The sequence below is a fragment of the Rattus rattus genome, chromosome 1, assembly GCF_011064425.1.
Source record: "Rattus rattus isolate New Zealand chromosome 1, Rrattus_CSIRO_v1, whole genome shotgun sequence".
Taxonomy (NCBI): domain Eukaryota; kingdom Metazoa; phylum Chordata; class Mammalia; order Rodentia; family Muridae; genus Rattus; species Rattus rattus.
Window position 1 is genome coordinate 149,536,496 of NC_046154.1, and position 15,437 is coordinate 149,551,932.

The following is a 15,437-nucleotide window of genomic DNA, read 5'->3' on the forward strand; positions in this document are numbered from 1 at the left end:
AAATGCACCCCAGAGAAGTTAGTGTCTAATCATCCAGAGATTTCACTTCATCATCAATGAACTACCATTAACTCAAAAGAACAAAAAAATTTGCTGTTTCTCAAAAAATTATAATCACACTTTCACTTTCATAAGTGCTGAAGAATCTATTCTAAACCTTTTATCCGGACAGAATTTCCAGATGTTGCCTGCATTCTATACCCACTTAAACAGCTGGGGATTCAATGTTCTAATCTTTCTTTTCTGAAAACTTTAGGCCAATCGCACAGTGATTTGGTGTTGTCTCTCTGGTCTTAGAAGGGTCTAATGGTTTAATAAATGTCCCAGATGATAATGATCAGAAGCCAGGACCTTGAAGAATGCTGGACCAGTGAGGGAAAATTCCTTAAGTGAACAATTAAAAAGTCAGTAAGAGCTCTGTCTCTCACTTGTGGTGGGCTGTTCTAGGTTGAAGAGGAAATATGTTCAGAAAAAAGCTGTGATGGCAGCACTTGTGTGTCATCACAGATGTCCTGTGAAACCCAGAATATCTATAAAGTGGGCCTGGTTGGACATTCTCAAGAGGAAGGTTTAAAATCTGATGGAACTATAAAGGTAAAAATGATTTTGAACATTTTCTCAGATATTTCTATTTGAATTCCTAAATTAAAGCTAGATTTATCTAATAGCAGAGAAACTAAGGACAAAATTCAAGAAGTATAAATATTTATTATTCATAAGAGAACACCAGATTGATGCCAACAACATTGTCCATCTGGACCTTCATGCTGTAAATTACGGTTGTAAAATAAATGATAAATGTCTGCATTGTTTTAAGGATCCTTGTTTTGGAGACTATTATCATGTATTTGTGTGAATACATGTTGCCTAGCAATTATAAAAAGTGTTGCATCAAGCTCTCTGGTTATGTTTGGGTAACAGACTGCTCTCACATCTTCTGTGATCAGCATGGCAGTGGTGAGTTCAGTAGTTCACCAGCTCTCTGCCGCACCTGCACGCATTCTTTCTAGAAAGCTAGATATTGTCCATGTAGAACTCATTCAGTCAAAAGACTATAAAGCTGTGATATTGGCAGGGCTTCAACTAGCAGATGTATTGAATATTACCTCCTGAGCATTGGCCTTCAGGACATACCATGCACACCAGGAACATCTCTATCAAGAGTATGGTTTCAACAAGACTGAACCATCTGAAATAAGTGTAAAAGACATATACATAGCAAATACAGAAAAGGGATGTAGAGTTGATCTCGTGAAAGGGGAGGTCAGCTCTGTGAATGAAGTTCTAGAAGAATATAAGAAAATATCATTGATATCTCTAAAAAATTATGGAGCACAATCACCAGTATCAAAAGTTCCAGGGTCTTTCTGACAGCCTTGGTCTACAAAATATCACTATTGTTAGCCAAGGATGCTCCCTGAAACAAGCTATGATCACACTGTCCTTACTTTCTGTTGTCTGCTGTCTTTCTGTTAGGGAACAGCTCACAGCTTCCTTTAAAAAAAATACACCAGTTGTAAATCAAGGTGGTGGAGATGAAAATGTTCAGTTCACACAATTTTTCATAGCTTCCCCCACAGCACCTGAATCCATTAACAACTTCTTTAGTTTTGCCTCTCAATGCCATGAAGCAGACAGAGTAGCAAGTCTGCATCAGGGCCCTCAAAGCAAAACGAAGTTAGCTTGTGTCACACCTTGAGACTCTTTTCCTACAGTTTTACTTGAGATGACAGGATGGACATCCCTGAGTTCTCTTCACACTTTCACCTTAGAGAACTTGGCTTGCTTGAGGGTATGTGGCTTCCAGTTTGGATTCTTCATATTTTACTTAAAGCATGGCCATTCATGACTCGCAGTCTCTATATCCATCACTGTTTATACAATCACAACAATGTGCACAGATTCCTGTTTTAGACCATGCCATGTTAATGCTCATGTATGAACTAGTATTATATTTGCAGGGCTCTTTGGATTCTAGTATGTATATATTCTTTGGATTTTAGCATGTATATGTTAAGTCTGTGCATTGATTTTATGTATTTGTCAATATGTTTTTGTAAAATTACTCTCTTAGAAAATGGTAAAAATTGCCTTGGAAAATGCTGGCTCGATATTGGCATGTATTGTACACAGTTTTGTGTCTTCATTTGCACTAGCTTGTCTTGGAGTTGTGCTTCTGTAAGTGAATGAAAGTGAAAATTTGATGTATACATTTGTACTTAAAAAAATTTACATCAATAAAACGTGTTCATTGATTTCACTGGTATTTGTATTACAATAAAACTGCTTCCTTTACCTTACAAAAGAAGAGGGAGGAGGAGGAGGAGGAGGAGGAGGAGGAGGAGGAGGAGGAGGAGGAGGAGGAGGAAGAAAAGTCATCAAAGTTGAACCCAAAGAGAGGTGGCATCATAGAGATGGAAGGGAGATTGCAGGCAGTTCTCCAAGGTCTGCAGTAACCAGAAAGACAATGAGGGAGAAGAAATTTGCTTGTGGGATGAAAATTATGTGATCTTCCTCACATCTAGCCACTGTCACCACAGGAAATAGTTCAAAAGTACAATGATGGAAGATGTCTAAATCATCTAAATGAAATCAGAAATATGAGAGGTTATAGCCTTTGTTTTAAATATCATTTCTATTTTTAAAAGCTGTTTGTGCTCCTATAACTTAATTCACTTAGCATAATATATCCCAGGCCAATATGCTGTCAAAATGTAGAGTATTATTCTTTTTAAATGCCAAATTGTAAGAAGAAACCAAACTGAAGCCATTTGAGTAAAATTTCTATTTCTGGATAGGGACAAAGTTTGAATCGCTAAGCTCTCTGGATGAGTGACAACATGGTTGGCAGGTTGAGACATGATTGTTGGGCAAGGTACCCAGGCACAGTTGCACAAACCAAACATTGTGAACAGGTAGGTGTAACAAAAAGAAATGTTCCTAGGAAAGTACCTTATCCCTGAAACTTGATCGGTTGAAAATTTAACTTTAACTTGGCACAGATGATTATGGCTTTTGTAATTTTTGTGCTTAAAAGCAGTTTAACAACTGGATCTGTGCTGTGTCCCTGATTGATCAGTAGTGACTTGGTTACAGTACATTTTCTTTTCTGCATTGATTTGGTGGTTGAGTTGCATCCAAGAAGACTCTGTAACATTTGGTACACTGGCCAGGAATCCAATTACTCTATCCACATCTCTGGTTGTAATCATTCATAGTCAATGTTCCATTGTGTGTAATAGATCATACAATCTTGAACCATTTATCCATCAGCAGATACTTGGGTTGGGCTGTGGTTTGAATTTGAAATGTAGCTCATAGGCTCATGTTTGAACACTTGGTCCGCAGCTTGTCACCCTGTATGGAAGGTTGTGGAGCCCTGAGAAGGTTGAGTATTTACTGGCGTTTTCATAGCCTTTCTCCACTTCCTGCACAATTTGCTTTTTGCTGTGGCTACAGTGTGACAGCTCCCCCCCTCACATGCTTGCTGATACATTTTCTCCATCATATAGACTGCACTGCTTCTTAAACTGTGCGTCTAAACAGATTTTTCTTTAAGTTACTCTTGTTACATCATTTGTCATCGTGGTGAGAAAAGTAACAGGAATTCTCTTCTACTGAACAATTGTGAATGGTGTTGGAATGAAGATACCAATGCAGAACTCTCAAGACTCATGTCTTAATTATTCTGAAGTAGAATCATAGGGCAATTGTGTTTTTAGTTTCTGAGGACTCTGTACTGTTTTTGCATGGCTGATATACCATGGTTTATTGTCATTGATAGTATGGGGTTATACTTTCTATACCTTCTCACCAATACTTGCTGACTCAAAAAAAAATTCTAACAGCATTCTAACAGGTGTGAACTGATAAATCACATCGCCTATCTAAAGAACCTCAAACAATTCAACTCATGGGTGCAGAAAGTACCCTTGTTGTTTCCCAGGGATGGGACTCAATGAAAGGAGGAAATAGTTTCCAATTGTCATAAAACTATAATTAAATAATTTATTTATTTTTATATTATATGCATTGCATTTTTTTCTGCATGTATGTACAGATAAATCTTGGAGTTACAGACAGTTTTAAGCTGCCATATGAGTGCTGGGAATTGAATTCAGGTCCTCTGGAAGAGCAGTCAGTGCTCTTAACTACTCAGCCATCTCTCCAGCCCATAAAACTACTATTAAACAAATGAGTAAGTTCTAGAATTATGCTGCAAAATGTGGTACCTGTAGTCGACAATATGGTGTTTAAATATTTAAACATTTAAACATTTGCTAAAGAGGATTAATAGTATGTTAATTTTTTTTTTTTAAAGTGCTTCTTTTTTAATGAAACAAATCCGAAAGATGTACAGTCAGGCTCACGTTGTGCAGTTCACAAGCATGGAAGAAACAAACAGACAGAAGGACAGAGTTCCAACAGAAGAAGCTAACCCAAGACCAGGCTGGACTTGCCGCCAGGGGGGTTTCTCCTGGATGGCGCTGGGGCCGGAGCCACGGGGCTGGGCACAGGAGCAGCGGGCACCGGCTTCTCTTCCACCTGCGCCAGGCTGGCTTGGAAGTCTGTGTCCACATTTTCATGCACATCACTTTCTCCCTTGAGGTCTAAGAAATCTCCAGAGCTTGCTTCAGAAGAGTTACTTCTCTGTGTTCCAGGCGACTCCGAATCCTCCCTGCCACCACTAGACTTGGCGCCTGCTGACTTGGCCCAAGATGGGGGGTTTTCTTCAGGTGTCCCAAAGATGTTAGAAGCCATCTTGTTCTTCCTCACAGGCTGTTCTGTTGGCTCATCAAAACCTAATGAAAAATTGGACCCACCACCTGGAGGCCGCAAAACCCGGGAGCTGTTCCTGCTGTTAGGGTCTACACCCTTGAAGGTGGTGGTAGTGGTCATGGCGCAAAGGGGCGAGGTAGGCTGGCCCTGAAAACGCCGAGGGGGAACTGGGACCAACCGGCGAAGATGACACCCCAAGCTAAAACAGCCAGGCTCCAAGAGCTTCTGCCGAGTATGTTAATTTTTTAATCATGAAAAATGAGGAGGAAGAGGAGGAGATGGGAAAGGGACACAATAACCATGTGGGTAGTAATGGACCTGTTATTTTTTTGACTGAGGTGGTCGTAAGTGCATATGTTTGTACTCATCTTGTTGTGTTCATTAAATATATTTAAGTTCTAAATGTTAGTGAACTTTAATACAACTATAAGAGAGTGTCAAAAATAAAAGAGAACAAAAAAACCCTGTCACATTCATGGTCGAGCAGTGGCATCAAGTTTGTGCCTCAGACTTAGTGTAACACAGGCAGTGAGATGTACTACACCTCCTCAGTGCTGTATATAAGTCTCATAAGTGCAGACACAGTATGACTAGAAATAGTTAAAAGCCAAAAAAAGTTAGGTATATGAGAAGCTGACTAGATGTTCTCAATGGGAAATTGTCTTGCATGTAAGCAGCAAGAAAACTCTACAAAAAGAGATCTCATCTTACAACAGAAAAAGTGGGGAAACTGTTCTGAACTTCTGGTGCAGAGTGTCCTTATGTATAGGAATGAGCACAGGCTGATGCACTCGGGGAGCTGATGAGCAGAGGGCAGCCTGGACTGTGGAAGGCTTCATAATGCATCGCTTCAGCTTGCAGAGGAGCTGCCAATAAGACATCGATTTGTGAGGTTCATGGCTAAAATTAGAGCTGCTACCTAGTCAGTGCTAATCTTTAGGCTCTGTTTTTTATACCCTGGTGTCAGCTGGGTATCCAGGATCGCCATAAATCTGCTTAGAAAAAAGAACCTACATGTAGGAAGGAGAGCTGACTTTGTGTTGTAAATCAGTGGACATGTTGCTCGGACTGGAAACACAGAGAGCCTCTCTATCATTTCAGCATCACACACAGAGCTTTTGAATTCACAGCCAACATCGGGTCTTTATTCTGTATCAATTTCCCAGATCAATCAATGGGAAAGATGATGGGCCCACCCCGCTTGACTCTACCAATGGAGAACTGTCCCTGGTGATAGCAAAAGGATTCACACAGAAGGAAAACTTGAAGCTTGTGGGTTCAAAATAAGCACAGACCCTCTAGCTTACTTACAATCTTATTATTCTGTGGTTTTGGTGGAACAGTCAAGACACAGGCCTTGAAGAATAATAAGAACTAGAAATTCCAAGTCTGTTTGTCTTGTGAGAAGTAGTGTTCACATTTTCTGGCTGTCATATTTTCTGTAAGTTTGGATAATGGAGGACAGAATTTGTCCTGCCTGCTGAAGGAATATAGGTACTAATATGTACACAGTTCAGAATGTATGATAATTAAGAATTCCTCTTTCAGAAGTGTATGGCCTAGGCTCCTTAATGTTCATTGCTATATTCCCAGGGTCTGATTTGACTTGCACCACAAATACAGTATTAGTTGGGTTCTCTATAGAAACAAGACTAATATAATGAATATATATTCACAGGACATTTGTTATACTTTGTTATCTGATTGAGTCTGGGCAATCCACCAATGTCTGCCTCTCATTGGAGTGAGTGAGAATCCAGTAACTACTCAGTCCATGAGGCTTGGTGCTTCATGACTCCCCACCTACTTCTAAAGACATGCAAGTTTTTGGTATCCTCCAGTCTGCATCTACATTGGAAGGCGCAGGAAGCCAGATTGTGATACCAGTAAAGCTAGGCACCAATAGGAACATGGTAGATGAACTTTCCAGGGAAAGCCAAGGCAAGTAGGCCTAAAGCAAAGCTTTTGTCTGGCATCTCCTGCTAATAGGTAGAATTGCTCATAATTAAGATGTGCCTTCTCACTTCAAATCTTTTGATCAAAAAAACAAAATCAAGCTGTGGCACAGATCTCCAGACCCAAATCCGACCCGGAGAGAGATGGTCTCCCAGGAGTACTGTCACATCTAAGTCCACAGGAGAGATGAACATTTTTGCTCCAATAATTGGCCAAAGAGGGACATTCCAGGATGCCACACAACTCAGGAACCACGAGAAAATGGAAGACAGGATCCTCCTGCTCTCCATCTGAACCCCAGAGTTACCCCTGTAGCACAGCTCTGTGGACCCAAATCCTGCCAGAGAGAGAAATCCCCATCAAAATTCCAAGTCAATTCTTCAAGAATTAGAAAGAACAATTTGCAAATTCATTTTGAATAATGAAAAAATCCAGGAGAGTGAAAACTATTCTCAAAAATAAAAGAACCTCTTGGGGAATCACCATTCCAACCCTCAAGCTGTATTACAGAGCAATAGTGATTAAAACTGCATGCTATTGGTACAGATACAGGCAGGTAGATCAATGGAATAGAATTGAAGACCCAGAAATGAACCCACACACCTACGGTCACTTGATCAAAGAAACTAAAACAATCAAGTGGAAAAAAGATAGCATTTTCAACAAATGCTGCTGGTTCAACTGGAGGTTAGCATGTAGAAGAGTGCAAATTCATCCATTCTTATCACCCTGCATAAAGCTCAAGTCCAAGTGGATCAAAGACCTCCACATAAAACCAGATATATTCAAACTAATAGAAGAAAACGTGGGGAAGAGCTTCAAACACATGGGCACTGGGGAAAATTTCCTGAACAGAACACCAGTGGCTTATGTTCTAAGATCAGGAATTGACAAATGGGACTTCATAACATTGCAAACTTCTATAAGGCAAAGGACACTGTCATTAAGACAAAATGCAACCAACAGATTGGGGAAAATCCAATAGAGGGCTAGTATGCAATATATACAAAGAACTCAAGAAGTTAGACTCCAGAGAACCAAATATCACCATTAAAAATGGAGTACAGAGCTAAAAAAAAGAATTCTCAATTGAGGAATATCAAATGGCTGAGAAGCACCAAGAGAAATGTTCAACATTCTTAGTCATCAGGGAAATGCAAATCAAAACAACAGTGAGATGCCACCTCATATGAGTTAGAATGGCTAAGATCAAAAACTCAGGTGACAGCAGATGCTGCCAAGGATGTGGAGAAAGAACACTCTTGCATTGTTGGTGAGATTGCAAGCTGTAGAACCACTCTGGAAATCAGTCTGGAGGTTCCTCAGAAAATTGTCCGGGACTGGGCTGCCGGATTGGGCAAAGCTAGACCCCGGACCCAGCTATACCACTCCTGGGCCTATAACATATAACAAGGACACATGCTCCACTATGTTCATAGCAGCCTTATTTATAATATCCAGAAGCTAGAAAGAACCCAGATGCCCTTCAACAGAGGAATGAATACAGAAAATGTGGTACATTTTCACAATGGAGTGCTACTTAACCATTAAAAACAATGACTTTATGAAATTCATAGGCAAATGGATGGAACTGGAAAATATCATCCTGGGAGAGGTAACCCAATCACAAAAGAACACATATATTATGTACTCACTGATAAGTGGATATTAGCCCCAAAACTCAGAATACCTAAGATACAATTCACAGACCATATTAAGCTCAAGAAGAAGGATGACCAAAGTGCGGATGCTCCAGTCCTTCTTAGAAGGAACAAAATACTCAAGGGAGGAAACAAAGTTTGGAACAGAGACTGAAGGAAAGACCATCCAGAGACTGCCCTACCTGGAGATCCATCCCATATACAGCCACCACACCTAGACACTATTGTGGAAGCCAAAAAGTGCTTGCTGTCAGGAGCCTGATATAGGTGTCTTCCTAGAGGCTCTGCCAGTTTGACATATACAGAGGCATATGCTTGCAGCCAACCATTGGACTGAGAACAGGGTCCCCAATGGAGGAGTTAGAGAAAGAACTGAAGGAACTGAAGGGGTTTGCAACTGTATAGGAAGAATAGCAATATCAACCAACCAGACGCCCCAGTGTTCCCAGGACCAAACCACTTCCCAAAGAACAGAGGGATGGACCTGTCACTCCAGACACATATGTAGCAGAGGATGGCCTTATCCAGCATCAATAGGAAGAGAGGCCCTTGGTCCTGTTAATGCTCGATACCCCAATGTAGAGGAATGCCAGGGCAGGGAGCAGGATGGTGTGGGCGGGGGAGTGGGGAGCACCCTCATAGGAGCAGGGGGAAGGAAGATGGGATATGGGGCTTTCCAGAGGGGAAACCAGGAAAGGGGATAACATTTGAAATGTAAATAAATAAAATAACCAATAAGAAACAAAATCAAACAAAAACAGCCCTCAGAGATATTAGCTACAGCTTGTCCTATGTTGATTCTAGATCCAGTCTATTACCAATAAAGTTTAACCATCACCGTCAGCCTTCATTGGGCTTTTTTTTTTTTTTTTTTTTTTTTGTAATAAGCAAAGGCAAGGTTTATTACAGAGACCTATTACAGAGATCTCCGGGCCGACACGTATCCCACGCAGGAGACAGAGGAGTCGACCCCGAAACTCAAAAGTCAGGGGTTTATATAGGGAAGGCTAGGGGGTTTGGCGTGGTTACACACAATTGGCTAATTTCTGGGGTGGCTATAAGTGATTGGCTCATTCAAACATGGCAGTGAGATTATAGCACAGCAGAAGAGTACGTGCTGACTGGGGCATTCAGGATTTTAGAAGCTAGGGGCGTATCAGGGTTTGAAGGACATCTGGTTAAGGTGTGACTCTGAGTAAGCTGGGGGAGGTGCCCTTCTGCCAGATGGTTTGAGTCAGTCCTGATAACTCGGGCTGGTTCCTGCATTCCTTTTCTTTATCTTTATGGTCTGTTAGTCCTAGCGGCAGGGCGGGGCTGCGTGGACTTGCTTTTCACAGTGTTTAGTCCTGAGTCTGTGAATTTTGAAACTTATTCTTTTAATTTTATATTTTTAAACCTTAAATCTGTATAATTTTCCTTTCATTCCCCTCTTCTTCTACTAAGTAATTCTAATCTTAGAATTTTGATATCAAGTCTCATATTTGGTCTCACCAGTTGTCCTAACTGACTGGTACTGGTGTCTCAGAACCATCAACTGCACAGCACCCACTCGATTTTTAACAAAAGCAATTAACCTGTTTGTCATGCAGGGGCCAAAAACTGAAACTAAGAAAATTATTAGTAATGGCCCAGTTATATAGCAGAGAGTAGGGTAGTCATCTAGGGAGACCGAGTGAACCAAGACTCAAACCAACCTTGTTGAGCGTCTCTATCTTTTTGTAGGAGTCAAGCCTATTAACTAGTTTCTTTAACACACATGGACCTATAATCAGAAGCAGAAGCAAAACTAAGAAGGGTCCCATAAGGGAAGATATCAGAGTAGTCATCCAAGGAGATCTACTAAACCAGCTCTCGAACCATCCCTGATGCGCTTCTCTGTCTGTCTTTTGTCTAACCTTTTTCTAAGTTTATTCATGGAGTCTTTAATTATTCCTGAATGGTCTGTATAGAAGCAACATTCTTCTTTCAGTGTAGCACACAGACTCTTTCTTTAAGGAATATCAGGTCTAATCTTCTCTTATTCTGAAGGACTACCTCTGAGAGGGAGGTTAGGTATTCTTGGAGGTCAGCTAAAAAGTCTTTTACTCTTTTTATATCTGAGTCAGTGGCAGTTCTGAATTCTCTATAAGCATTGTATTGTAGGGCAACAGCAGATGTCCTTGTGCTGCCCTTGCAGCACCTAGATAGTCTTAATTCTAGTAATTCTCAACTCTTTTTTGTCTTACTAAGTCTTTAGCATCAGGATTCCAATCTGGACACTATCTAAACCTACACACCAAGGTCATGACTAGCTTTTAGAACTTCTAAACTTATATAGACTGTGATCCCTGAGGCACAGTCCCAAGAAGTGTTAGGAGTACTAACATATGTAATGTTACATCATTTGTAATAGAAATCAAGCCTATTCCCACACCTATCCCGATGGAACCCAGGGCAAACATGCTGAGTGTCCCTCTAGGTCCCAGCTCTCAGCCCCAACAGCTAGTACGTGGCTGGTGAGGGCTGAGAATTGATGGCTGTCAGGGTGGTCAGCAGCACCAGGTACGGTCCTTTCCAGTGAGGCTCGAGTATCTGGGTTTGGTGCCATCGTATGTAGCCAAGTCTCCGACCTGGAACTGATGAGATGTCTTGGGGGTCCCCAGGGCATAGGCTGCTGCCAGCTGTGAGCAGATTTCTTTCTGTATCACCTGTAGGTCTTTTAGCCTGGCATATAAATCATTATTACTATGACATGTTGTTTCAATAACATCAGCTGAGGCCCCCATATAAGATCTCAAAGGGGATAAGGCTGAATCTGGAAGGGATATTTCTTGCTCTGAAGAGAGCAAGAAGGAAGGAGTGCCACCCAGTCTGCGCCAGTCTCCATGGTCAATTTGGTCAGGGTCTCTTTTAGAGTTTTATTTATTTACTCTACCTGTCCTGAACTTTGAGGTCTGTAAATACAGCGTAATTTTTAATCAACCTCTAAATACTTGGCCATACCCTGGCTTACCTTGGCAATGAAAGTAGGGCTGTTGTCTGACCAGATTACCTTGGGCATTCCAAATCGGGGGAAGATTTCTTCCAGTATCTTCTTGATGACTACCGAAGCTGTCTCTTGCTTGGTGAGGAAAGCTTCTATCTGTTCCTGGAAAGGTATCTACAAGCACTAGGAGATACTTGTGATCATATTTTTCCTGGTTTTATCTCAGTGAAGTTCACTTCAACTTTTCACTAAACTCTCTAGGTCTTTTTGCTCTGTTTGCTTGCTAAGCATTCACTTACTGACATACCTTATATTTTTTACTGCCTCTCTGGCTAGAATCTTAAAGTCTATTACATATACCTTAACTACTTGGATAAGCTTCTTATCTAAGTGAGTCCATTTCTGTATTTGGCAAAGTGAGTCTTTTGTTTGTTCTCTGAGGAATATAGTTTTCCCTCAAGTGTGCCATTGTCCTTTTATCTTTTAAGCAATTTGGACCTTTTCTAAGTGAGGCCATCCCTTAGTCTGATCCTAATTCTCAGTGGCTGTCTCTTGCAGGCCTGTAACCAGGATAGGCTCCTGTATAGCCATTTCCCGAGCCACTTTATCTGCTTTGGTACTGCCCCATGCCACGAAATCTCTTCCCGCCTGATATCCTGAGCAATGAATAGTACTCACAGTTGTTGGCTTCACCAGGGCATCCAAGAGATGGCAAAGGCATATGTGGCACTGACGTGCTGGGGAGGGTTGAGGTTCAGCCATTCCAGATGACATTGTGTTGTCCACCATGGCAGCACTCACTTATCTCTGACCTTCATGAAGAGAATTGTTCCCGTCTGTAGACAAGGTAGCCTTGTCTTTCACCAGGGGTCAATCAGCCAGTTGCAGAGGTCTTTCTTCCACCCATGGGCTTCTGCCAGTGCTTGACACTCATGTTGCGGTGGCTCCTGGTCAGGATTGGGCAGCAAGGTGACCAGATTGTCCCCAACCGGTGGAGAATCTAGTCCATGGCAGCTGACCATGGTCCCATCCTCTGGGACATTTTATTCAAAGGCAAAACATCAGCCACTCTACCACAGTTTAAGTCCTGGATTGAGTGATAATTGTTAGTGCCCGGCTGGCAGGAGTGATGTGTTCCAGGCAGAACAACACTAAGCCACATATCTCACATCTCCCAGCATCAGATACTGGTGCACTGAGACAGGTCTTAAGCTCCACATACACAGTCTGCAGATATGCATACGCATGGCCTCTCCCAGCCAATTCAGCCCACACAAGCCATTTTGGAGAGCAAATTTCTCATGAGCAAGGGATAGGGGCAGTCATGGATGACCATGAACTAGTGGGTTACCTGGCCCACGCCAAGGTCCACTGTTCTTCGGGCAGTCCATAAGTATAGTTTGTTGCCAATAGCCCCCTGTACCCAAGGTCTTTGGATACTGGCCCACTGGGGCATAGGAGCACAGAGCATTGGGTCCCTGTATCCACAAAATAACTGGGTGGGCTTCCCTTCTATCTCTGTGTATAGCCAGTACTCTAGGACCGAAAGGCTCTCCAGTGGCCCCTCTTGTTCTTTCTGGGGCAGTCCCTGACCCAGTGTCTTTTTTTCTTTGCATTAGGCACACTGATCTTTAGCCAGGAATTCTCTTCTGTTGCCAGGTACTGTCTTCCTAGGTTCCCTAACTACTGTGGCCAGTACATGTTCCTTTATTGTCTTTTATCTCTCTTTAGCTCTCTAGCTTCCTCTTCTTTTTGTCTCTTTTAGCTTCCTGCTCTTTTTTACCTTCTTTTCTCTTTCTCTTTCTCTTTGTTTAACCTTACTTTCTCTGTAACTTATACTAACTCTCAGCAACTTAGCTTAACCCTTCAAATTTCTGTAACTTTCTCTTCATATCTTTTCCTTATCTTAGCCAGATTGGTGGGGCATTTTCCAGCCCCTAGGAGACCCACCCTTGGAGCCTGGGGGCAGACCCGGAGCACTCCCTACCTTCAGGGGTATTGAAGTCAACAGTCAGGAGTGAGGGCCTTCCATCCATGTCTGGAACATTCTTTCTGGCCTCTAGTAGGATTCTGTCTTTCCTCAGTGGTAAAGAAGACCTGTAACAGTTACTAACAAGCATCTCAAGTGGGATGGTGAGAAAACAAGAAGGGAACCTAGAGAATAGAGGTCCACTGAAGAGGACAAATAGCATTTAGTCACACAGCTAAACCAGGAGGCCTGTTTTGGACAAAAAGGCCATTGTAAAAATAAGCACAAGCTTTATCTATGAAACAGAAAGGCGAGCAGAGAGGCAGCCTATCTGTTACCGGCTGTCTCTCTGGACTTATATTTTCCCTTAAGGAGTACCTCTCTTCAGTGTCAGCTTGGTGGCTTTACCTCTCAAGAGAACCAGCCTCCAAATGACACTAGGCTTCTAGTAACAACTAATAACAAAAGGATGGAGAGATGGTTAGAACCTGGGTGCTAGATACTAAGCAGCTGACAAAAGAATTGTAACCAGTTCACCTGGGGCTATAAGGACTTTAGTAGCAGCCCTTTACCAAACTGTCTCAGTGGGCTAAAGGCCCATGGAAAAGAAAACATTAATCCTGACCACAGCCAAAGCCTGAGTTCTAAATTTTGACTGGCAAAACAAAGTTTTTCACAGTTTGTTGTAGATTCTTTTTGAAACTATTTTAGGGGCTTCTCTGCCCCCCAACCTGGAGCATCTCTCCTTGGGGAGGAGGCTCAAGAGAGAAAGATAAAACTCCTGGCAGAAAACAATTTCTCTCAAGCAAATTATTTTCAACTTTTAACTTAAGCACCAAGAGGACCAAGTAAAACTTCTTGACAAACAAAGCAAACAGTTTCATGATTTTAAACACAGTCGTCAGTCCAAGATTTCAAACACAATTGTCAGTCCAAATTCAAAAACGAAACAAAAGCCAAAAAAACACTTGACAATACCACAGAAAACAAACCAGACAAACAAGACCAAGACAAAGCATCCTGTAACCAATTTCCACAGATGCCTGGTACTTTCAGTACCTTGCCCAAACTGCAGCTTAACCTTAGCTGCTTCTGGGATGAGACGGACCATCTGATTCCACCTCTCAACAGGATTCCAGAGTGTCCTCTTGCCCTAACGTCCATCCGATGGTCCACCGTCAAAGACAAAGGGGTTGTCACAGTCTGCCCCATGGCAAAGAAAAAGAACACCAAACACAGAAACAGAATACAGACAACAGACACTAACACGTCCAAGCACACTTGTCCGCACCTATACTTAAATAGGCAGCCGAACGCGACCTCCAACAGAGTGGGATTCCTCGTCCACTCCTGCCTAGGTAAAAGGAGCACTCCGTCTCCTTTGTTCCAGAAAACCACAGTCAGGTCCTCCTGACTGCCCACAGCCGGGCTCTCCCGACTGTTCTCCAACCGTGGAACGTCTTCCAGGGGCTGCAGCTTGCGGGCTCTGGGTGTCCCCACTTCCGCAGCCAGAGGATCCTCACGGATCGCAAAGGCAGCTGCACAGAGTGGGATTCCACATCCACTCTCCTCTCCTACAGAGTGGGATTCCACATCCACTCTCCTCTCCTACAGAGTGGGATTCCACATCCACTCTCTTAGGAGGCAACACTGAGTGGGATTCCACATCGACTCTCTTAACACTGACTTAACTAAGACACACATATATACACATACGGTGGAACCAAAACAGAGACAGACACAGACTGACAAATGCGGCGCCGCTCACACAGAAATACTTGGACAAACATCCAACTCACCTCCAAGGGGTCTTCGGAGTCTGGGGTAGTCGTGAATATCCCGGACGAGCCCCCAAATGAAAGAACCTGGCTCGAGTCTCAGGATGGCGCACCCCAGGAAACACCGATCCTGGACGAGCCCCCAAATGGAAGATCCCGAAGAGAGACCCTTACTCAAGTCTCAGGAAATCGCGGACCCCAGACACAGAGAGACCATTTTGGATGTAATAAGCAAAGCAAGGTTTATTACGAAGACCTATTACAGAGATCTCCGGGCCGACACGTATCCCACGCAGGAGACAGAGGAGTCGACCCATTGGGCTTGTTTT

At 42.5% G+C, this 15,437-nt stretch overlaps 1 protein-coding gene and 1 pseudogene across 1 annotated transcript; one reads left to right on the plus strand and one right to left on the minus strand.

The window, feature by feature from the left end:
* The first annotated feature begins 842 nt into the window (after positions 1–842).
* On the plus strand, positions 843–1,682 carry LOC116905454 (annotated as a pseudogene).
* A 2,623-nt stretch (positions 1,683–4,305) lies between these two features.
* Positions 4,306–4,998, minus strand: LOC116889803 (jupiter microtubule associated homolog 1-like). The gene has a single exon (XM_032890653.1). The coding sequence runs from the start codon at positions 4,897–4,899 to the stop codon at positions 4,435–4,437; it is 465 nt and encodes a 154-aa protein (XP_032746544.1). The 5' UTR covers positions 4,900–4,998; the 3' UTR covers positions 4,306–4,434.
* Between the last annotated feature and the right edge of the window lie 10,439 nt (positions 4,999–15,437).